The 25,482-nt window shown below is 41.0% G+C and overlaps 1 protein-coding gene across 3 annotated transcripts in view; it reads right to left on the reverse strand.

Moving 5' to 3' along the window:
- The window catches only part of THOC5 (THO complex subunit 5), a 29,085-nt gene extending 5,464 nt beyond the window's left edge, over window positions 1-23,621 (reverse strand). The window contains exons 1-15 of one of the 3 annotated variants that reach the window (XM_089655448.1): window positions 23,520-23,621; window positions 21,638-21,733; window positions 21,333-21,476; window positions 18,800-18,913; window positions 15,914-16,011; window positions 13,537-13,683; window positions 12,883-12,997; window positions 10,616-10,748; window positions 7,671-7,706; window positions 6,735-6,812; window positions 3,206-3,246; window positions 831-930; window positions 627-735; window positions 420-521; window positions 207-303 (exon numbers count right to left, since the gene is read on the reverse strand). In XM_089655448.1, the coding sequence (XP_089511574.1) occupies window positions 207-303; window positions 420-521; window positions 627-735; window positions 831-930; window positions 3,206-3,246; window positions 6,735-6,812; window positions 7,671-7,706; window positions 10,616-10,748; window positions 12,883-12,997; window positions 13,537-13,683; window positions 15,914-16,011; window positions 18,800-18,913; window positions 21,333-21,476; window positions 21,638-21,715 (1,392 nt within the window). In that variant the 5' untranslated portion in view covers window positions 21,716-21,733; window positions 23,520-23,621. The remainder of the gene's footprint in view (window positions 1-206; window positions 304-419; window positions 522-626; window positions 736-830; window positions 931-3,205; window positions 3,247-6,734; window positions 6,813-7,670; window positions 7,707-10,615; window positions 10,749-12,882; window positions 12,998-13,536; window positions 13,684-15,913; window positions 16,012-18,799; window positions 18,914-21,332; window positions 21,477-21,637; window positions 21,734-23,519) is intronic. The other 2 variants (XM_089655449.1, XM_089655450.1) reach the window with 2 other exon arrangements.
- Between the last annotated feature and the right edge of the window lie 1,861 nt (window positions 23,622-25,482).

Genomic DNA, 25,482 nt, shown 5'->3' on the forward strand with positions numbered 1-25,482 from the left:
CCCTTCCTCATGGCGAATTTTAGTCACCTTGAAAAAGAAGTCCTAGGGAGGTCTGAAATATATCTTTAGCGAAAAGGTCGATGAGGTTATGTGTACGGGGTGGTTCTACAATGTATTCTCAAAATAAAAACATCATATCTGTAATGCTTAGCTAGCAAGCAATGGCAACTCATTTGTAAATTGTACTCAGCAATAAATAAGTTTACCTGTGGATGGTCTGTTGGAAAGTGTAGTCCACCCATTGTCTGTACCCATAAATAAGGGTGGCCAAGCTCTGAAATATACTCACACAAATCCAGGATGCTGAAACAAGGAAAACGGATATAGTTGCATTCACAAATACACATGTGAAGGCTAATACTGAGAGTTGAAGATTGGCATTACGTCTGATTATATCAAATTCATGTACAGTAACTCACCCCACTTTATCAAACTGGTATCTGTTGGCTGGATTTGGAGTTTTCTTGCCATTGTCCCCAGGGTAGAGGCAGCTGAGCACAGAGTCAGGGTTCAGCAAATCACTAGTGAAGGGAAGATATGTGAGAGGATATTATCAATGGTTCAAAAAAGCTGTGTGACTGATTAATACATCATTAAAGGCTGTTGTCTTTGCTATAAAACTTTACCCCGCACTAATGGCATTGGACAATTCAGATGCTGGTGTAACCTTTGCTTTTACGGTGAGTATACTGAGGTTCATAAGGAAGAAGAAGGACAGATTCAGTGAGCTGCCATCTAAGAAAAAAAAACACACAAAATGCTTTGCTATGACAAACATATCCTCAGGTCATCAAAAACTACGTCTATAAACAGAGAAAACAGTTGCTTACCTTTACACTTAACTTGAAGGTACACAGACAAAGGATGTTTCTTCAGCATCTCCTTTCTCTTATCATCCAGCTGTACCCCAAGTGTTGGACGTCTCCGCTTCTGTGGGAAGAGGAGAAAATTAAAAAAGAGGAATATAAAATCTTTCAGTCCACTATGGTAGCCAACAAACAAGACCTTTCACTTACAAGAAAACAACATGCTACAAAAGGCAAGTATAGGTTGCTATTTTTCCTGGTATATTGGTTGCCTGGATTTTCTCAAATATACAAAAACACCTCAACTACCTGGTACTTTTTACATATCCTCAGTACATTGTTAGAAAAACCTAAAGTTCTGAAATCAAATTTATGCTTTCACTATCCAATATCTATCAAGAAGATACCTAAAGGTATGTACATGTCCAGAAACTGCCATTTTGATTGACCATACCAACATACATTCAAATGCAGTTAAAAGATTTAAAAAGGTCAGTCCCATCTAGAAAGACAACAGATTTCTCTCGGAAATTGCAGTTCCCAGACAACACTCAAACATTAGCTATGGTCTCTGAGGTGCTTTCCTCAGTCAAAGAAGAGTCAGTAAGTACTTGTATTTGCATCCCCTAAAGAGATCCATTATCTCTCCAGAGGACACAGCTTGCATCTGACAGTACTAAGACACATGTGCTCAGACATCATGAGTATGGGGACTTGGATTTTTAACTTCACACTAGATGAGACATGCTCTAACAAAAAGTTCTATACATAACTAAAAATAAACATAAGTACTGTATAAAATGTGTTCTGTCCAAAACTAAAAAGTGATTTATTAATATACACTCGCTGGCTTCTTTATTAGTAACACATATTGCTACTCAGCCAATCCACATGGCAGCAACTGAATGCATTTAGGAATCTAGACTTGGTGAAGACAACGTGCTGAAGTTCAAACTGAGCATCAGAATGGGAAGAAAGGGGAAAAAGTGACTGTGAACGTGGCATGGTTGTTGGTGCCAGACAGGCTGGTCTGAGTATTTCAAAAACTGATCTACTGGGATCTCACGCACAACCTAGGGTTTACAGAGAATGGTCCGATAAAGAGAAAATATCCGGCGAGTGGCAGTTGTGTGGAGGAAAATGCCTTGTTGACGTCAGAGAAGAATGGGCAGACTGGTTTGAGATGATAGAAAGGCAACAGTAACTCAAATAACCGCTCGTTACAACCAAGGTATGCAGAATACCATCTCTGAATGCACAACACTTCAAACCTTGAAGCAGAGGGGCTACAGAAGCAGAAGACCACACTTGGCGCCATTCCTGTCAGCTAAGATTTTGGTTAGGCTAAGAGTCAGAATTTGGTGTAAACAACATGAAAATATAGATCTATTCTGCCTTGCATCAACGGTTTAGTCTGGTGTTGGTGGTGCAATGGTGTGGGAGATATTTTCTTGGCACACTTTGGGCCCCTTAGTACCAATTGAGCATCGTTTAAACACCACAACCTACCCGAGTATTGCTGCTGACCATGTCCATCCCATTATAACTACAGTGTACCCATCTTCTGATGGATACTTCCAGCAGGATAGTGCACCATGTCACAAAGCTCAAATCATTTCAAACTGGTTTCTTGAAAATGACAATGAGTTCACTGCTTGATTGGCTCTGAGGAAGAGGTACAACCTCGAAACGCGTCTGCCATCAGCTATCCATAGGTCTACAGTCCCCCACCAGACTACCTTCAGGGGTTTTGGACCACATTGCATCTCTTGTGACATGCTTTCAATTTGATTTTATTTCTCTTGTATTTTACTTTATAACAATAAATCTAATTTATAAAAAGGTAATGCACTAGGCCCATGCGCCCTGTTTCTGTCTCTTCATATACAGTTCTCTTTGGATTTCCCTGGTCCGTTGAGATTTGCATTCTTTTCATGCACGTGGGGATATTGACATTGTGGAGTCCATTATCCAGCGAAGGAGCTCAGGCATTCGGTTGCTTTTTTTTTTTCCTACCAGTACTCCAATGGCCTTCACAGTCTCAATCCAATATAGAGTACCTTTGGAATGTGGTTGAACGGGACTTTTGAATCATGGATGTGCAGCCAACAAATCTGCAGCAACTGCATGATGCTATCATGTCAACATGGACCAAAATCTCTGAGGAATGTTTCCAACACCTTTGTGAATCTATGCCACGAAGAATTAAGGCAGTTCTGAAGGCAAAACTGGGTCCAACTGCTACTAGAAAGGTGTCCATAATAAAGTAGCTGGTGAATGCACATTTCTGAATTAGCAATTATGAAAGAGTCTTGTGCAATCTAAGTGAGTTTTTTTTTTTTTAAAAACAATAGCTGACACCATACTAATTTATGCTACCCTTTGATACATAAACTCACCGTTGTCTGCTCCTCTTCAGCATCAGAATCACTTTCATCATCTGAAAACACATTAAGCAAAACAAGATAAACCATGCAAGGAAAGAACACATTCAGCCTTTAGTAAACCAGGCAGACTAACTGGAAACACTGATCTGTCCACGTAAGTTACTTGTTGTTTTAACTAAACTAATAGGCTGTTCCCCCTGGTAGCAAAGCAAACTACATATAGCTTTCTTTTATAAAGCTCAATTTTCATCTTCATTTTTTTGGGTCTAGATAAATAGGGAAAATACGGAACCTCTGCCAAAGTTTCATTGCTGTATATGTCCTTGCTGTAGAGATCTCCCCTCACTTCCTGTCCTAGTACACAGAAGTAACCTGACAGCAGTTATAATCCTTCCCCACACAACTAAAATGTGTGTTAACTGATGTTGTGTATCCATTATAGACATTTCCCCTCATTTACAGTCTTGATATCTTAGAGACACAAAAGGGAAATCTCCCCATCAGGGAAACAGCGGTAAAAAACTGCCATAGGTTTTATCCTATTCCAACTAAAGTTTATGTCTGAAATTGGACTTAAAACAGTTAAGGTCCTACGATGTGCCCAAATATGTTATAAAGTCCTTTGCACCCATGCCCATCAGAATATCTATTGGTAGCAATTTCAGTGCGGGTTGTGCAGCGTTGTACATAAATTAAATATATGTCCTTTTTTCCTCCCACAAATAGAGCTTTCATTTGGTGGTATTTGATCACCTGTGCGGTTTTTATTTTTTGCGCTATAAACAATAAAAGGCCGACAATTTTGAAAAAAAAAAAAAAAAACCCCAAAAAATATTTTTGACTTTTTGCTATAAAACATTCAGTAAAAACAAATTTTTAAATTAAATTTCTTCATAAAACTAGGACAAAAAAGTATTTTGTCTTTGCTAAAAGAATCTCAATAAGTGTAAATGAAAGCTATAGCGTCTACAAATGGCAGTATATATACTGGCATTTTTATTTATTTTTTTTACTAGTAATGGTGGCGATCAGCGACTTATTGAGGGACTGAAGCGGGCATTCTGACACTAGGGGGAGGGGGGGGGGGAGGCAACTGACTAACTGCCACTGACATCCCCATTGACACTAATAAAAAGCACTGACACTGTACTGACACTGGGCAGGAAGGGGTTAACATCTGGGGTGGTGAAAGGATTAACAGTGTGCTGTGTTTTGTTTTACTATGTGTGCGTTTTTTTAGGGAGACAAGCTGCTTTTTATTGCTCTGCTGTGCAGAGCGGTACAAAGCAGCCTGTTCATGCTGAAAGGGGAGAGATCACCAAATCCCAGCCGAGAATCGCCGACCGGGACCTGGTTATTGACATAATAGCGGCACGTGTAGGGAGCGCGCGGCCCCTATCTGGAAAAACAAAATCATGTATATATACACACACGTGATTTTGCACATCCCTGCTGTCCTGTAGCAGTACTTCTGTTATAGGGCGGTCGGGAAGCGGTTAAAAGTATATCTCTAGGCATGTTTTTAGTTCGTTTTTGACAGCGTAGGGCAGGGGTATTGACTTAAAATTCAAGGTTTGGTCACTAAAATTTTCTTCCAGCCGAGGTCTGAACCTCAAGTTTGTGCTATGACTCAAAGATTGTAATCACTGTAAGTCTATGAAAAAATAAGAAATTTACAATTTCCATAGCATTTACCACTCTCAGAGTACCTCCTTAGATCAGGGGTTCCCATCAGAGTGCCCCCTTAAGTAATGTTTTCCCATCAGAGTACCACTTTACATCAGGTATTCCTGTCAGAGTGCCCCCTTACATCAGGTTTCTGCATCAGAAGGACCCCTTACGTCTGGTGTCCCCCATCAGTATTCCCCCTTACATCAGTTGTACCCATCAGAGTGCCCCATTATATAAGGTTCCCTCATAACAGTGAGCCCTTACATAGGCTGTCCCCATCAGAATGCCCCTTACATCAGGTGCCCCCATCACATCAGGCGTTCCCATCGCAGTGCCCTTTTCCAACAGCTGTCCCCTTCCGAGTCCCCCTTTAAACCAGGTGCCCCCATCAAAGTGCCCATTTCCTTTATATTTCCCCATCAGTATGGATGGGGAAATATATCCATCATATGTATGTCAGAGTGCCCCTTAACAAAAATGTGCCTCTGTACATCTCTATGAAACACACACACACACACACACACACACACACACACACACACACACACACACACACACACCTACCTTGAAGGCAGGCAGGGAATGGGAGCCAGCAGAGGTAGCAAGCTGCAATGAGTGGGAGCTGTGCCGGAAACCCTAATGAAGGGTGTGGGGCACACACGTGACATCACACCATACCTTGCGGGCTGGCAGGGAGCTGGAGCGGGGAGCACGGAGAGTGAACGAGCTGCAGTGGGCTGGGCCCACAGGTGACATCATTGGTTGCTGGGATGCCCATGCTCCCAGCAACCAATGACTGCTGAGCGGCAGGGATCTGGCGCTCAAGACCGGCGGGCCAACAGTCTGGACAGGTTCATTGCTCAGTCTGTGTTCAGACCACGGTCCAACATTTAATGACGGCTAGTGTAGGGAATGGGTAGACTCTTGGTCGTGTTTTTATTGCTGGCTAAGTGGAAAAAAAAAAAAAATCACCTCTCTAAAGATCTACAGATGACCACTGTCACCAAGGCAGAAACTGAAGGAAAATTTTAGAGGCGTCCCTACAGGGCAGGAGGTAAGGGGAAATCTTCCAATGGGGACACCTGTTCCAGGGACAATGGTAACTTCTTTTTACATTTCTGGTACAGTAAAGGGGAATTTCCTCAATATTTAAAAATACTGAAAAAAAAAAAGAAAAAAAAAAAAAAGGACGTGGCAGATGTTCTCACCCGTCCCTCCCTAAAGCTTCAAATATACACACACTTATTGTTAACAACTATCACGCTTTGTACCAGAAACATTATTTTGGTGTCCAGATAAATAGGAGAAATCAGAATAAAGTTGGCACTTTTCTGGGAATTAACTAAGCTTTGTGCAACAGAAAATTGGAGGAATTGGAGCATGGAGTTCTAGCTGCTGTTCTGTGACAGACATAGCGTAGAACACAAAGCAGTTCAGTTCTAATTACCAAAGGGGCTTGTGCCTCTTGTTAAGCAGGCGCAGCATCTGCTCCTTTTTCTAAGTTTAGAAGTACTCTGTTAATTCCCCCCTTGTATCTATAGTAACATGCTTCAACCTCTGTATCAATCAATAAAAAAATCCTGCTCAATTAATAGCTGCATAGCGGAAATGCAAAAAAACAAAAAACAAAAACAAAAAAACCACAACAAAGGCCTTAAAGCTCACCTGGTTATAAGTATGAAAGAATAATTCAAGCTATGTCACAGCATTACTACTAAACTATTAGGAAACATCATCATCAGAAGTTGGACCTAAGAATGGCTACATTTCCTTTAGAAAAGAATGGACAAGAAAACAAGTGGCATACAAAATAAAGTACATCATGTTCAGTCTTCAAGATGAATAAAATAATTGCTTTTCAGAAAGCTACCTTGTGAATCGTCTGGCGGTTTAAATAAAGCTTTTGCCTCTTCGACATTCCCTTCAATGGTGACTAAGAGCTTCTTGTCTACAACATTATACAGAAAAATGATTAGACAAAAACCAGAACAGAAAACACAGGAGTAAGTATCACCGTCAATCAGTCTTTTGGATGGCTTATTTTCTGGGTCCCAGCATAATCTAGTGTGAACACTGGACTAAAAGAATGGATTGCTACATGCCATCTGGTGCCCTGATTTACTGGTAGCTAAGCTCTAACTTAGATGGGTATTAGGGGAGGGCTAACCATCAATTACGTGTCTTTCCTACTGACACAGTTAACTGTGTGCTGGAAATCAAGGTGTTGCTAATAATATGACCAGTCGACAACTGGTAAATCTCTCTTAGCAGCATAGGGGAGTGTGTGGGAATCCCTAGGGTTATACAGCAGAAGATAGATAAATGGGGAAAATCAGTAGAACCTAAAACTAAGTAAATATAAAATTGATAAATCCCTTTTCTTTGGCCCAATTATTCTAGTCATGTAAATATGAAAGTTACAATACTATGTGTGTTATGAAAAAAATAAAATGCACATAGTCCTAATAAAACAGGCATATAGAAAAGACACTTTTCATATAAAAAATAAAAATAAACTCCCAAGTGTTTAGATACAAAAAGATCTGAAATATTCATGCAAGTCCAAGGTTAATAATGCAATCTGCACTTTGCACCAGCAGCTCAGAGAAGGCAAATTAGGAAAGGCTCATGTGAAGTTTTGCAGCAGGGCAGACTCTCAGAATTATTACAGGACTAACAGATAAGCGTGCCACTAGCAACACAGCTGAAGCTAACCTCTACGAAGCTTGCGCTGAAGAGTGAAAACAAAACCATCACACAGAGGTGAAGATGACAGAGTGGATGTGACTGGAAGATGTATACTCACCCTGCCTATAGGGCTGGGAGTAACTCTTCATGTGGGCTGACATCAGGGAGAGAAAAGACATGAAGAAAGCAAGACATGAATAAGAGGGTGAGAGAGAAAGACAAAGGACATGTGGAGGAACGGCAAAGAAAACATGGTCATATCTTGGCTACAAGCCAGGAAGAAGTATGGGACAAATAATTGCAGGAATTCTGCTATGTACAGATGGTGCTGTGTCTAGAGCTGTGAAAATATTGGAGACAAAATAATATCCAACACAGACAAAAGTCAAACAATCTCAAGGAAGAAAGTCAAACTCCATATTAAGTGAAAAAAAATTACTCCTGCAGTGAGCCCCTGCATTTCAAGAGTTAAATACTCATTAAATGCTTTCCTTTGCCACTCTGCTGGCAATTGGAAGTCCTGCAAGTCCTGTATTGTACGCAAAAACAGCGATGGGCCACCCCCATTCAAGAGTGTTGGGACAGCGAGGAGGCCAGGTACAGCTGCCTACTCCTTCACCACTGAGCATTTAAACTTTGCAATGATGGACTGGCAGAAGGGGGGAAAGGGGGTTGGGACTGTACAGATTATTTTTTTCACTTAACTTTGAGTTCAGTTTAAGGCACAAGGGCGTTAAAGCACTAAAGTGCAGACATTTTTGGGTGTCCAGGAGGCACAGAGGTGCATTGTACAGCCCACTACCAGCAGTCTGTCAAACTTGATGACAGGCTGAAATACATAGGGAGGCTGTACACTGTCCTAAGCAGTACAATAGAGCCATACGCTTTTAGTACTAGTACAATAAAACCACTAGGTATTCAGCCTTATGACAGGCTTCTGGCAGTGGGTTGTATGCTGCAAATGCTGGGATTTTACACTGTATGGGCCTAACCACCCATGTGCATGAGGCCTTAAACTTGTAAAAAGTCATTTAAACTGAAGTGAATGTAAAATATATATATATATATATATATATATATATAAAAATAAATATCTCTGCATAAATTGTCGTCGCTATGTAAAATTGTAATACAAAAAATAAAATAGCCTTATCTAACTGTAAATGAGTATTTTAAATTTAGTTTCTATTACCATTACAATTTTACAGTATACATCTTAAAGCAGCTCTGTCAGTTGTTAGGTCTAAAGTGCAGGAACCTCGAGGTGTACATAACTGCAGAAGCCTTAAGTCCCTGCTGTTATGCCTGAATGCTGGGCTGTTCTGACAAGCAAAAATCTGACACCTCGGTAGTGTTGAAAACTTGACTGCTTTGACCTTATACAAAAACAAGAGAGCTTTTGTTGGAGCAGCCTGATCTCCAGGTCTTTGAACCTAAATTTTGCTGACAGACTTGCTTTAATGTTGTAAAGGCAGGAAGTTTTTTATCTTAATGAATTCTCTGTATTAAGGTAAAAAACCTTCTGGGTGCAGCTACCCCCCACCCCCCTTATTTACCTGAGCCTGATCTTGATCTATTGCTCGGTCCAAGAGCAGAGGCTCTCTCCATTCTCTCCCTCCTCAAAGGGCAGATTGATAACAGAGGGAGCCATTGGCTCCTGCTGCTGTCAATCAAATCCTGTGACAAGGGGTGGGGTAGGGCCAAGCCGCACTGTGTTTCTATAGACACAGGTAGCGTGGCTCGGTATATGGCAGCAGGTGTGCCAAAATAGGAAACGGCTTATGTTGGCACAGCAAAAAGAGGAGCCAGGGGAGCCAGCAGGGGACACTAAAACAGAAGGATTGGGGCTTCTCTGTGCAAAACCATTGCACAGAACAGGTAAGTATAACTTGTTTATTATTTTTAAAAATGTAGTTAACATGACAATTGCAATAGGTCTAACCTGCATACCTAAATTTTTTTTAGACTTTTAGGACCCAAGGCTTTTACGGTTATTTGAATAAAAAAACCTGCTTTTCTTTATCGGAAGCTGAAAAATTCAAGCTGCATCTGCTCACAGCAATTATTGAAAGCTCCTCTTCCGCATAAAACATTGAATAAGACTGGATGCAGCGGGTAAGAACGTTACCTACGAACTTACAACTGGAGAAACAAAAAACACACATAAAAGCCCAAACATAAACCAAAAGTTTTGGTTTAATAAATTTACTGTATGTGACCTGAAACAGAACAGCGCATTACAACCTTTAGAAATAACAGCAAAACAAATCCACTAGAGGCATTAATCCAATGCTGCAACGCATGAAGGTCAAAATCTGCCTCTGCACTGGGAATTGAGCAGTCAAAGACCACCGATCCCTCAGGTTTCCCCTGCACTCTGAGCAGAGAGCTATGACTGTTAGTCACCGCCTCTCTGCCCCTCTAGTGCTCACTGGAGTAACGAGCTGTGAAGGGTAGTGAGCAGCTGGCTCAGTCTCCCAGAGGCACAGCTGAGTGGCTGGCCCAGCTGCTGGTCCAGGTATCTAGGTGGATCCCGATATAAAGTTGGACTCTTTCCTCTGCCTGGAGTGACTGAGCGATGTCAGCCGAGAGCAGGCTGTAACCTGCTGTAGGCTGAAAATAGGTCACAGGACTGAAGAACAAACTGCACTCCTATAGTCTATAGGAGAAGTACAGCTGAAAAAGCTTTGGCCATACTTCTCCTTTAATTTTTATTTATATTTTGTGAGACTACGTATCCACGGATTATCTCTAGCTGCAATGATTAAACACCTCTGCGGTGATATGTGTTTAATTAGCAAGCAGAATAATGTGGTGAATATTCTATGAGTAAGAGCTTGACAGCGTGACAAGTGCCAGTATTCTCTCTTGCTGTACTGTACCTATTTTATGGATTTTCTATTATAAAGAAGTGGACTTTTACAGGATTGCATCCATCGTACATTCTTTATTTGAAATCCCCATTTGCGAGCTGCACTGGTACCCAGTGTTTGAGCAGATGTAAGTGGACCAACCTAGAGAAGTATTGTACTGTGTATATTAGGGAATGATGCAGGTACTCACCACATGCCTGACTGTAGGCACTTGCCTGGACAAACAGTACATACAGAGGTGCTGGAAGGTGGCGTGCGATCTCATATTGTTTATGCATGCAATCAAATGGCATTGACAAGTATTCCTGGACTGGTAGTGAAGCCTGGTGATAGAAAAATTGGCATTAGTTTCCATTTTAATTATAGAAAACTCTGTCAAACACATACCAAAAGTAAAAGGAAACTAAAAAATGGAAAGGAGCAATTTATCCAAGCTTTAGGAAAAACTATTTGCTGGTCATTTTTTTTAATCACGAATAGTATAAAATGCATGAAACCCCAGTTTATGGAACATTAAAAGTCAATCCACCAGCCTTTGAAAAGTTTCTAAACTAAAAGTCCTGCCTAAGAAAAAGTCCTCAGTTGCGTCTCTGATACTCAAACACAATGTAATTAAAAGATTCAACTTTGAACGCATAGGAGCTAACTTCTACCACTGCTCATTTAACTTCTTACTATCCATTAACGGTGCTCTTACTGCCAACAGGAAAATGCTGGCTGGATACTATAATGCTGGGTGGACATCTGTTAGATTCAGGGGGTGTAGTTTATGTGATAAAAAACATCTGTCACCACATACAGTGGGGAAAATTATTTGATCCCCTGAAGATTTTGTACGTTTGCCCACTTACAAAGAAATGAAGGGTCTATAACTCATCATGGGTGTATTTTAAATGATAAAGACAGAATACCAACCAAAAATCCAGAAAAAACACGATTACAAATGTTAAAGTGAGTTACAGTTCAGTGAGTAAAATAATAATTTGATGCCCTACCAACCAACAATATTTCTGGCTCCCACAGACTGGCTATGTGCTGATGTGGTACACAAATTAGTCCTGTCAATTTAAGAAGGTGCTCCTAATGACAACTCGTTATGTGTATTAAACAAAACACCTCTCTTTCAAACCTCACCACCATGGGCAAACCCAAAGAGCTGTCAAAGGATGTCAGAAACAAGATTGTAGACCTGCACAATGCTGGAATGGGCTACAAAACCATCAGCAAGAAGCTTGGTGAGAAGGAGACAATTGTTTGAGCAATTATTTGCAAATGGAAGAAATACAAAATAACCATCAAACGCCCTCAGTCTAGAGTTCCATGCAATATTTCGCCTCATGGGGCAAGCATAATCATGAGAAAAGTGCGAGATCAGCCCAAATATACACGGGAGGAGCTTGTGAATGATCTCAAGGTAGTTTGGGCCAGTCACCAAACAAACCATTGGTAACACAGTACACTGTCATGGACTGAAATCCAGCAGTGCCCGCAAGGTTCCACTCCTCAAGAAGGCACATGTACAGGCCTGTCTGAAGTTTGCCAATAAACATCTAAATGATTCAGAGAAGGATTGGGAGAAAGTGCTGTGGTCAGATGAGACCACAATTGAGCTCTTTGGCATTAACTCAACTCTCTGGGTTTGGAGGAGGAAAAATGCGGACTAGGACTCTAAAAACGCCATCCCTATAGTCAAGCACGGAGGTGGAAACATCATGCTTTGGGGCTGTTTCTCTGCTAAAAAAAGGTACAGGCCACGTCTTCCGCATTGAGGGGCCAATGGATAGGGCCATGTAGTGTAAAATCTGGGATGAGAACTTTCTTCCCTCAGCCAGAACACTGAAAATGGGTCGTGGATGGGTCTTCCAACATGACAATGACCCAAAATATACCGCCAAGGCAACAAAGAAGTGGCTCAAGAAGTAGTACATTAAATTCATGGAGAGGCCTAGCCAGTCTCCAGACCTTAATCCTATAGAAAAGTTATGGAGGGAGCTGACTCCTCAAGTTGCCAAGCGACAACCAAGAAACCTTAAGGATTTAGAGATGATCTGCAAAGAAGAAAGGATCAAAATCCCACCGGAGATGTGTGCAAACCTGGCAGCCAACCACAAGAAACATCTTACCTTTGTGCTTGCCAACAAGGGTTTCTCCACCAAGTACTAAGTCATGTTTTGCTTGGGGATCAAATACTTATTTTACTCACTGAACTGCAACTCAATTTATACCATTTGTATCATGTGTTTTTTCTGGATTTCTGGTTGATACTCTGTCTCTATCATTTAAAATACACCTATGATAAAAATTATAGACCTTTCATTTCTTTGTAAGTGGGCAAACTTACAAAATCTGCAGGGGATCAAATAATTATTTTCCCCTCTGTATAGTGTGAATTGGCCCTTACAGTATGTCCTTATACAATAGTTTCAAAAAAGTCCTTGCTTTTCTACAATATATTACCTGCATAATGTTGTGAAGCTGTGGCTGAAGACTGTTCAGATATTCCTTCTTCACTTCTATCTCTTTTAGAATCTTCTCTTTACTGGCCAAACTCTCCTTGTACTTCTCCGCCAATCTAACACAGTACGCAAAACATGCAGATTACAGACACCATATTTCAATGGATACACATATTTTGTCACAATTGTTGTTGTTCAAGTGACACTGTTCATTTGGATAGGAAATAAAGAGAATTCTCCCAAAGGGGAACGCAGACAGCAATAAAACGTTTATGGAGATTCTAAATTTGACCCCGTTCTAGCAGACAAATTTTTTTTTACTGTTCCTGTTGGAGAAACTGCATCCTGTATCAGTGACACTCTGTCACCCAGAGTGACAGATATAGGGGAAACTACCTTCCATGTAGCAAAAAATAACCCTACAACAGTTCTAACCCTGCTAAAAAGTAATTTACTGCATTCATAGAGAGCAGAAGGTGTTAAGAAATCTCCCCAACAGGGGGATACACTCAGCAATAAAGACTTAAAGTTATTAATCCTTTCTCACAGTAACAAAAAATGTTTAGATTCTGTAGGATTTAAAAAACACCAAAATGGTGACCTAGTAAAATACATTACCACATGGTTAACTCTAATATAGTAAATCACATTTAACCTTTTCCTCTGCTCAAGCTCCCAGTCCAAACGGGCTAATGTTTGTTGATGGGGATCACCAGAAGTTATGTCTGGCTTGCTGATCTCTGATGGAGCTTCACTGTAAAATTCTTCCACATTTACCAACTCAATTTCTTCATGCTTAGATCTGCAGAGAAAGAAACAGCAATAAACTGACATAATTGGAAAGAAAGTGTCTTTGTTAATATTTCCCGGTTTGAATTTCTGAGAATGCTGTATTTGAAGAAGTCATGCTGCCAAAGTGATTTAATTTTCAATGTATGGAGATGGGACAGATCATGTACAAAATATTTAGCTCCTCAAGATCTAGCACTGTGTTATTTCTCCAACAAAAACTGCTACCAGATGTGAAAAAGTAATAATTACAGAAGTGCTCTTTAGAGGCACTCAAGTGGAACTCCAGGCAAGCTGATAACTATACAATTGAAATACCTCTATGTGTACCTGTTTAGTCAAAGGATATATAATTCTGTTCAACTTGTACTGTGATTCACAGCAAAAGTGACAATCAGTTTTTATTTTAGCTACCTGTGTAACCTGGCTGTTTATTACTAATTTTACACCACAAACTGCTATTGCACCCTGCAGCACTACCAGCAGTTAAAAAGTAAAAGAAAAATGTGTGTGTGTGTATATAATATTATATATATTACAGAAAACTCTGTTTCTTTTAAGACACTAAAAGGAAATATTGTTTCCTTTAACTCAGGAAATAAACTAAAAGAAAATTCTCTCTTTTAGCTGGGGGGAAAGTGACAGCTGACATTCTGAGCTATAGTGAAGGTAAAAAAAAAAAAAAAAAAAAAAAAAAAAACAACACACCTGTAATTACATTTAAAAACCAGCACCATAATAAATTTAAAAAAAAAATGGCGTGGGGTCCCCCCTCCTATCCATACCAAGCCCTTCAGGTCTGGTATAGATTTTGAGGGGAACTCCCACACCAAAATTAAAAATAGAAAAAAAAAAAAAATGGTGTGGGGGCCCCCCCCCCAAAATCCATACTTGACCCTTATCAGAGTATGCAGCCTGGCAGGTCGGGAAAGGGGGGGGTTGGGATGACGTGCGAGCATCCCCCCCCGAACCATACCAGACAGGCCACATGCTCTCAACATGGGGGGGTGCTTTGGGACAATGATGTCACATGGGGCGGGGGTCACTCAAATGATGTCCCCAGGTGGCTCCGCCCCTTACATATTTAAGAACTGTCAAACCACCAGAGCAGGCAGACAGCGGGAGCCAGCGTCGGGTGCGGAACCTTTTTTTTTTTCCCGGGTCGGTGGCGTCAGGCATTGTGATTGATGTGGGATCTACTGTGGGGGACATTCTTTTATATTTTTCTTTTAATAAAGGACTTGTCAAAGGATGTGTCCTGTCTTTTTTCACACTACACTTTTTGTTTTTTCTGAATATGTACAAGCTATACACTCACTACTTTACATTGTAGCAAAGTGTCATCTCTTCAGTGTTATCACATGAATACCCACTCGCATTGGGCAAGTGGAAATAAGCTGGGGGCGAACAGCCCTAGCGGTGTGTGGGAGGGGTGGCGGTGGTGACAAGCAGCAATCTTCAGTATGTCTTTCAATGAAGCAGCTGGAAGCCAAATCTCCTCCTCTCCCTCTTGCGGCTTCACGCTGCTTCATTGAAGGAGAGGCTGAATCTGCTCTACCTCCACCTGTACCTGCCCACACTCCAGTCCGTGCAGCTTCAGAGGATGTGTGGGTGGGATATTGAACACAGAGCAGCCGACATCTCTGATACTTCTGAATGAGCATGTGAGTTTCACCAACCAACCTTCCTTCCTTCAGTCCACCCACCCCCTCCCTTCCTACCCTCCCTTCCTCCCATTTCTTTTCTTCCTTTCCTTCATTCTGCATAAAACATTTAACAGTGCCAGTTCATGAGTTAACTTACAAGGTTGTGTTTAGGGGCAGAACTAGGGGTGGGGCAACTGGTAGCAAGTAACTCTTAAGTCCTGGCTAGTAGCTCCAGACTTGAAATTTTGAGATATATATATATATATATATACACACACACACACACACACATACATACATACACACATACATATACACACACATATATTTATTACATACACACACATACACACATTTCCTAGCTGTCCTCCCATGACATGAGGTCAGGACAGGAAAGGAAAATTACGGTAAGCATTGATAACAATTTTCCGTTTTCCTGGCCCTCCTCCCATCAGCAAACCTTGGTAGTTAACCCAAGCTGTGCGAGGAGAGGCCAGGAAAGGAAAATGACGGTAAGTATTTATAACAATTTTCCTATACATAAAAAAATAAACACATATACACAGAAAATTAGTCTACAGGCTTGTCCTTCCTTACTTGAACTCTAGGCATTTGGTAATTTCCTTCTGAAGGTGCATAACTTCATACAGCAAGTTCTGCAACTGCAAATGATATGCATCCACCTTCTGTTTGGCCTGAAAGGAAATTAAAACATAAGCAAAGCAGATTTAAACTTTGTTAAATGCTAAGTTCACCTTTAAATGAAAAAAATAATAAATGCACCTATTCTTGCAAGTTTTGTTTTCTATAGTAACCTGAACAGCAATGCACCTTCGATCAATGGGTCGCAGGTGCAAGGTCAGGCTCCTGCAAACATTTCCTCGAGCTCATCAGGGCCCTCACAGTCCATTAAGAGACTACAAGCCAACTGCCATAGTAGCAAACATGGCTTATAATCCATTAATTGACAGATCTCCTGCACAGCTGCACTAATGTTAAAATGTGACGGAGGTCGTGAGCGAGAGGAACCCTGCCCCCTGTCACAGAGTATGGGGGGGAGGGGCGAAGAGAGGGTTGCTGAACATGATACAAAGCATGCAGTTGTGCTCAAAAAAGTTTGCATACCCTGGCAGAAATCATGAAATTTTGGCATCGATATTGAAAATATGACTGATCATGCCTTATTTAACCCCTTTGCGCCCAAACACAATTTTGCAACTTTGACATGTGTCTGTAAAACCGCACATATTATCACAACTATCCAGGCGGATTATACCTTGTTTTTTTCAGGACAAATTCGGATTTCATTTGGTGGTGAATAGTGATGGATATATCCTCATTTTTTTTCCATTATCAAAGGAAAGCTGGCCCAAAATAGTAAGACATTTTTTTTATTCAAAATTTGGCTGTATATTTCTTGCTAATACCATAACCTACAACCAAACAACTCAAAATAAATTCTCTTGCTCCTGACGATCGCACATATGTGTATGTTAGTTGTTGTTTGTACCCATAGTATGGCCCAGAAACAATAGTGCGCATTTTGCTTCTTTTTTTTTTTTTTTTTTAAATCCTGCCTAAAATAAACTGACAGGCACTGATACCAAGTTAAAAAATTAGAAAAAAATTAAATCCTGACAAAAATACTGGCCCTGAACCAAACATTAACTGTGGCACTGGCCTAGATCAAACCTTGATCTAGGCAATTTTTGTTTTTATTATTTATTTTTTTACACACTTTTTTTTTTCTCTCTGAAAGGACAGAGGGAGATACAATGCATCTCTCTCCTCCATTCAGAGAGAGAAAACACAGGGCCAACTTCACAGTGACTGTTCATGGTGATAGCCTCTGATTGGCTATCACAGCGATCAGGCGACCAGAAATCGGGAGTTTCAGGTCCCAATCATTACCAGAGGACTCTGGGCTCTCAGTGAGACGCCGGTCTCTGTGCTGGGAGAGCGCCATGCGAAGCGCTCCCAGCGCAAAGACAGGTATGCAAATTAGCAGCTCCATGGAAAAAGGCCCAGTCAAGTGGGGCCACATATTTGCATACGGGCGGCGTGAAGGGGTTAAGGATAGTGATCATGCAAAGCCATTTATTATCACATAGTTGTTTGGCTCCTTTTTAAATCAGAATAACAGAAGTCACCCAAATGGCCCTGATCAAAAATTTACATACCCTGTAATGTTTGCCCTTGGTACAACCACACAAGGTGACACACACAGGTTAGAATAGCAATTAAAGGTTATTTTTCCACATCTGTGGTTTTTTTTTTTAATTGTCTGTGTATAAATAATCAATGAGTTTGTTGGCTCTCATGTGGATACACTGAGCAGGCTAGATACTGAGCTTTGAATATACCAGAGATTACTGTTCAATCAATCACTAAGAAGTGGAAAATTCAGGGATCCCTTGAGATCAAGCCAAGGTCAGGTAGACCAAGAAAGTTTGCAGCCACAACTGCCAGATGAATTGCTCTTGATACAAAGAAAAACCCACAGGTAACCTCAGGAGAAATACAGGCTGCTCTGGAAAAAGATGTTGTAATTTTTTCAAGGAGAATAATACGACGATACTTGAACAAAAATTAGCCGCATGGCCAGAAAGAATCCTTTACTGCGCCAATGCCACAAAAGAGCCCAGTTACAAAATGCCCGACAATACTCTGACACGCCTTACAGCTTCTGGTAAACTAATCTGGAATGACAAGACCAAAATACAAAGTAACAACCAAAAGCAGTGAGTTTGGAAACAAGAATACCATCCCCACTGTGAAGCATCGTGGTGGCTGAAGTTTTGGGGAGGTGGGGGCTCTAAAAGGCAGGAGAGTCTTGTGAAAATTGATGGCAAGATGAATGCAGCATGTTATCACAAAATACCGGCAGACAATTTGCATTCTTCTGCACAAAAGCTGCGCATGAAAGGCTCCTGGAATTTCCAGCACGACAATGATCCTGAGCACAAGGCCAGGTTAACCCTCCAGTGGTTATAGCAGAAAAAATGTGAAGGTTCTGGAGTGCCCATCGCAGCCTCCTGACCTTAATATTATTAAGCCACTGTGGGGAGATCTCAAACAAAAGGTTCATCCAAAGACTTTGCATTACCTGGAGGCATTGTGCCAAGACTAATGGGCAGCTATACCACCAGCAGGAATTCAGGGCCTCACAAACAACTATTACGAAAGACTACATGCTGTCATTGATGCTAAAGCGGGCAATACACAGTATTAAGAACTAAGGGTATGCAGACTTTAGAACATGGGTCCTTTCATTTGTCTACCATCCCATAAGATATAAAAGAAATGTGTTTTCCTTCTCACTCATGTTGTCTTTAAAAATGGTACATACTGTACAATATATTACCAATTCTCCAGGGGTATGCAAACTTTTGAGCACAACTGTATACAGAAGGTGAACGTATCCTTTAACACAATAGTGCTGAAGACAGCTGGTAATCTCATGTGTTGAAAAGTGACACATACCTCATGGGTTTGGTCTCGGGCTTTCTTTAGTCTGATATGGGCCAAACGATTTAGTTTCTTCAGCGTCATGAAGTGCACACAGCTCTTGATCCGCCTCTCTTCTATTTCTGCGGACTATAGAAAGGATTAGATCAAAGGTTTCATGTCCAATGTATTAAATAGAATGTACAGAATTTTGTATATATATTTTACTTTGTATGTTTTTGAACTAAAACGAAAAATAAAATAAACTTGCATAACTTATAAACTAAATATGAAAATCTGCATTTGGACATGTCAGATTTATGTGCGGTAGCCATCAAGGGGTGCAAGTGAGTCAGTGTTCCACCATCTCTGTGGCATGTATTTACAACTAAGAAGTAATCTAAAGATGTGAAAAGCAGACTAGATTGCCACCTTCTGGAAGGATACATGGCTACATAATATTAGATTGTAAACACCAGGAAAAGGGCCCTCCTATTCGTTCTGTATTGAATTGTATTGTTACTGTACCCCCCCCCCCCCCCCCGATATTGAAAACTGCTGGTGCTCTATAAATCCTGTTTATTAATATGCAATTTTTCAAATTATATGCAATATTTCATATTCACATACGAATATTACAAATATATATTAATAATTTTTAATATTAATGAGAAAGTCAAACAAGGTCTTCTGGATTAGCTATACAAACAGCTAAGGTATAGCCAAAATATACTTAAGACTTGTCACGTTTCTACTGCCCACTCTTTCCCCAAACTGCAAAGGCATGTAAACACTTTGCATTTCTTCACAAGATTTAGTGTATGCTTTGGAATGGCCTGTATCAGGAGAATAAACTGACAAGTCTTAACAAGTATATTTTGGATATCCCTTAGCTGCTTGTATAGCTAATCTGCAAGACCCTGTTTAATTTTCTCATTAATATTAAAAATTATTAAAATATATATTTATAATATTCTTATGTAAATATGAAATATTGCATAGTATAAATATGAAAAATTGCAAATTATTAAGCAGGATTTCTGTTTTTATTCTATAATACGTCCCCACTTACACAACATTATGATTATTGTACAAAGCATTGCAAAGTTAATTACAAAACTAGTGTAAAAAAAAAAAAAAAAAAACACAAAAAACAACATTTATGTTATCGCATGCAGAAAAAAAAGCAGTATAAATAGAATGGCTAAAGGGAAAAAGAAGAAAGGATTATTTATGGGATGACTAGAGTTAATAAAAGTTAAATAAAATGTAAAAAAGGCACACAATTTTCTTTTTTTTTTTTTTTTTTTACTAGTGTGTATATAATAAGTGAACAACTTTATAGAGAGTCAGGAGTTTCTTTAACCCTTTTACTGCCACCAAAGTAAGGCTTACATTGGTGGCAACAGGTGGTGCAGGGGGGTGAGCAGCTAGGAGTGTGTGTATATTCCACAAGCTTTCTTACAGCTGCCTGACCCCTTCCCGACCATACTTTCATTCACTGATCTTCCCTAGCTGCGAAGAACCCAGAAGCATTGTGTAGATCTTCTCTTCCAGTTTCAGGTGTCACTTTTCCATGCTGTGAGCAGGAAAGAATCTAATGGAGCACAGATCATGCTCTATTACCTTCACCTGAGGGCAGGTGAGACATCAGGGGGTCTTAAGGGGGCTGAATACAAATGCACGCCACACTTTTCAGATATTTGTAAAAAAATTTTGAAAACCCTTGATAATTTTCCTTCCACTTCACAATTATATGCCACTCTGTGTTGATCTATCACATAAAATCCCAATAAAATACATTTACGTTTCTAGTTGTAACATGACAAAATGTGGAAAATTTCAAGGGGTATGAATACTTTTTCAAGGCACTGTATTTGAAAATTAAATCAGTTGAAACCCAAAAATGCTGGAAGCTGGTATGGGGTATGGCGGTGATCAGGACACTGGTATGAGGTATGGCGGTGATCAGGACGTGGATATGAGGTATGGGGTGATCAGGGTGCTGCTATGGCAAATGACAGTGATCATGGCGATGGTATGGGGTATGGCAGTGATCAGGATGTTGTTATGGTGTACGTCAGTGTTATTGTAAGCTTTGATGACATTACAGTGGGGGCAGTGATCAGGGACACTAGGACTGGCCAGCACTGCAGTCTGAGTGTACATGCACTGTGACAGGCAGTGTACACTCACAGGCTGCATCAACGGTTCTCTCTGCTCTCACAGCCGATCTGTGTGAGAGCAGAAAGAACTGATCTTTACTTTCGGTTTGGCATGTTTACAATGTGATTGCTATGACTGGACACAGCAGTCACATGATAAAACACCATGTAATCATCCAGACACAGCAGTAATGTGATCCACTGTGTCTGGGGGACACGCTGATCACTGGACTGCTGGGTGAGAGCTTTGCAAGGCGCACACAAGCCTCTGATGCAGGAGGACAACTAGAAATGTCCACCCGTTTACGTACATGGGCCGGGCTGGAAGCGTTTAATTAGTACTAAGCTTAAAAAAGTACAGCAATTCATAACACAAATGTCCAGTGCTGGACCAAAACACTCACTGCATCTTTGCTGCCCTTGCTTTTAAGGTCCTGAATTTCAGCCATAAGTCTATGTAGTTCTTCACAGGTTTCCTTGTATAGCAGGTAGTCCTTTTTTGGGTCACGTGAGTCCACCTCAGTCTCTTCACTGTAGTATCTTCCCTCCTTTATTGAGGAGAAAAAAATGACCACTTAAGGTAAATATATAAAATCCAAATGCTAGCATTCTACCAGCTATTTGTGCTTGCTGATATTTAATCAGCACTCACAATGTACTTTGGAAGTAAAAAGTTTCTTTACAAACGTAAAAATATTCTCTATGTTACCTGCTCTTCATGACGGCTCCGTTTTCCTTCTTCCCCCCTAATAACTTTTGGCTTTCTCTTCTTACTATCTGAGGACATTGTTTTTATCTGAACAGGCTGTTAAAGACATAAAATACAATGTCGGTATTTATGTATATTTTATAGAAAGAAATCATATTTTAATTTTACTAAAGACTCACGTATACTTAATAGCATCCTCTAGAGATGTCTCAAAGCTTAACCTGTTGATGCCGACAGTACGCAAATATGCGGCCTCTTGGTGGCTGGGCCTTGACACTGAGCGGCCGTATATTGGTGTACCAAAAGTATCCCAACATGTGCTGAGAGTGCATGCCCTACTAGCTCCCAGCACATTTACCGGTGCCTCATGGAAAGGTCTCGATCACTACTTGTGATTGGGACCTTTCTGATCATATGACCAATGTGAAAGCCAATCACGGCAGTTACATGATCCTAAACCCCAAACTGCCTCCTGGCATCACAACCCCCTAAAGGGCTGGGAGGTGTCGGCGACAAGGGGTTAAAGAGATACATTTTTGTTACGCGAGATTCAACTTGCTACTCCTTTATACATCAAATGTGCTTGTAACAAATATCACAGTGTTAAGGCTTAAAGAGGAATTGAACTCTGAATTATGCATACAGCCAGAGCTGGGACAAGGGGTAGGCAGGAGGGGCAGCTGCCCAGGGCACAGCAAAACAAGGGGGCAGAGAAAGGACACAGAGCAGTAAGCCATTGTACAGCATGCATTAACAGTGGGAGAGGCCGTGCAGTTCCACATCCTTGCCCTGGGCACTAAATGAACTTGTCCTGGTACTGCATACTAAGTAATTGACTTTTTTTCTATGCACAACGGTAAAAAAAAAGCCTTCTGAATGCAGCCCTCCAAAGCCCGATCTTGATCCAGCAATGTGCATGAGAGCCAAGGCTCTCTCACTTCTCCTTGGCTTAGAGAAAGCAGTGGGTGCTGTTCGCGGGGCCTATCCTCACTCTGTGTCTTATGGGGACACAGAGGCGGCTCGGGAGCGAACCTGCACAAATGCCCCATTCGCAAGCAGCATGCTATGGCTGGCACTTGGCGGAGAAGAGAGGCCAGGAGTGCTGTCAGGAGACCCGAGAAGAGGAGGATTGGGACTGCCATGCCATTTGTGTTCTTAAACAACAAATACATTTAGAATCGTGTTAAACTGTGCCAAATCTGGTGCACTCTCTACTGCTCTTTTACATTTTCAAACCACTTTCTACATGAAACTGTAAAGTCTGACAATGATGTGTGAACTGGAGGGGGGCGCAATTAGGTGAGCTCTGCCTGAGATCCACAACAGCAAAGCAAAAGGTGTGCTCACTGAACTGGGGGCAGAGACAAAAGGTGTGCATCAATGCCTACCCACACATGTGTACAGCGTATCTGCTGAACACAAAAGTGACACATTCAGGGTAACAGCGAACGTGCATGCGTGGGTGAACACAGATCTAGAAGCGATTAATATGGATACAGGTACAGCAGTGAATTTTACACTTGAAGACACAGCAACTAGTCAATGGCCACGTGTATGAGATAAATAAAATAAACACCCTTTAGGGCTTAAAAGGTGTACAGTTATGAATACATCACTGTACCAGTGCGAGGGAACACGAGCTCATCACCGCTGTGTGTCTGGGGACTAATACAATTCTACAAAATCCCCCCCCGGGAGCTCCACACAAAGCAGTCCGAGGTGTTCATCCTCACTGGTACTATGACAGCCAGGGAGCGCCTTCACTGCACTTGCTTGTCACTCTCAGGCGCCTCCATAGCTTCATACTGCGCTGCCTATTCTGGACTCGGCAAACGGGGCTTCACCACACAGCATACCTGATCTCAGCCAACAGTGTACTTACATCACCGCACCTTACAATGGTGAAATTCAATGAACTCCGGCAACTCTTAACTACTTCCGTCCGCACAGACTACTTCGCCCGGATGTACACCCTATGACCCCGAACTACACCATAGAGTATAGAGAGCTAAAGAAGACAGTCTCCACCCCACACCATAGAGTATACAGTGTCAGGGGAGACAATCTCCTCTCCTGCACCATAGAGTATACAGTACCAGGGATGACAGTCTCCACCCCTCACTATAGAGTATATAGTGCCAGGGGAGACAATCTCCTCTTCTGCCCCATAGAGCAGGGCTTAAAATTTCAAGTCCTGAGCTACTAGCCAGGCCTTATAGTTACTCACCACCGACAAACAGACACCTATACACACAGACATGTACATACACACACATACAGGCACATGTACCCACACTCAGGCACGGACAGACACGCATACACACAGATACATGTACATACACAGAAATACACACGCACAGACATATGTACATACATACACAGACATGTACAAACACACGTACATGCACACAGACACGTACACACATACATGTACATACATGCAGGCAGATGTACAGATACACACATATACAGTGGGGATCGAAAGTTGGGCACCCCAGCTAAAAATTTGTATTAATGTGCATAAAGAAGCCAAGGAAAGATGGAAAAATCTCCAAAAGGCATCAAATTACAAATTAGACATTCTTATAATATGTCAACAAAAGTTAGATTTTATTTCCATCATTTACACTTTCAAAATAACAGAAAACAAAAAAAGGCGTCTGCAAAAGTTTGGGCACCCTGCAGAATTTATAGCATGCACTGCCCCCTTTGCCAAGCTGAGACCTGCCAGTGTCATGGATTGTTCTCAATCATCGTCTGGGAAGACCAGGTGATGTCAATCTCAAAGGTTTTAAATGCCCAGACTCATCTGACCTTGCCCCAACAATCAGCACCATGGGTTCTTCTAAGCAGTTGTCTAGAAAACTGAAACTGAAAATAGTTGACGCTCACAAAGCTGGAGAAGGCTATAAGAAGATAGCAAAGCGTTTTCAGATGTTAATATCCTCTGTTCGGAATGTAATTAAGAAATGGCAGTCATCAGGAACAGTGGAAGTTAAAGCAAGATCTGGAAGACCAAGAAAAATATCAGACAGAACAGCTCGCAGGATTGTGAGAAAAACAATTCAAAACCCACGTTTGACTGCACGATCCCTCCAGAAAGATCTGGCAGACACTGGAGTTGTGGTACACTATTCCACTATAAAGAGATACTTGTACAAATATGGTCTTCATGGAAGAGTCATCAGAAGAAAACCTCTTCTACGTCCTCACCACAAAAATCATCGTTTGAACTTTGCAAATGAACATATAGACAAGCCTGATGCATTTTGGAAACAAGTTCTGTGGACCGATGAGGTTAAAATTGAACTTGTTGGCCGGAATGAGCAAAGGTACGTTTGGAGAAGAAGGGGCACAGAATTTAATGAAAAGAACCTCTGTCCAACTGTTAAGCATGGGGTTGGATCAATCATGCTTTGGGGTTGTGTTGCAGCCAGTGGCACAGGGAACATCTCACGAGTAGAAGGAAAAATGGATTCAATAAAATTTCTGCAAATTTTGGATGGTAACTTGATGCCAACTGTGAAAAAGCTGAAGTTAAAGAGAGGATGGCTTCTACAAATGGATAATGATCCTAAACACACCTCGAAATCCACGGGGGATTACATCAAGAGGCGTAAACTGAAGGTTTATAGATTAAATAGGAGCCAATCCTTATTGGATGAAAGTTTGGAACTTTGGACTTTTTTGGACACATTGGAGACTTTATAGGAATTGGACACTTGGGTTTAATTTGATTTATTTTTGTATTTGATATATTATTATGATTTTAGGGTATATCACAAAAAGGTTTTATTATTAGTAAACTTTCTAGGGAGAAAGTGTGACTTTTTGGTGGGATCACA

This window comes from Staurois parvus, unplaced genomic scaffold, assembly GCF_062004578.1.
Source record: "Staurois parvus isolate SC_StPar_1 unplaced genomic scaffold, SC_StPar_1.0 ptg000840l, whole genome shotgun sequence".
Taxonomy (NCBI): Eukaryota; Metazoa; Chordata; class Amphibia; order Anura; family Ranidae; genus Staurois; species Staurois parvus.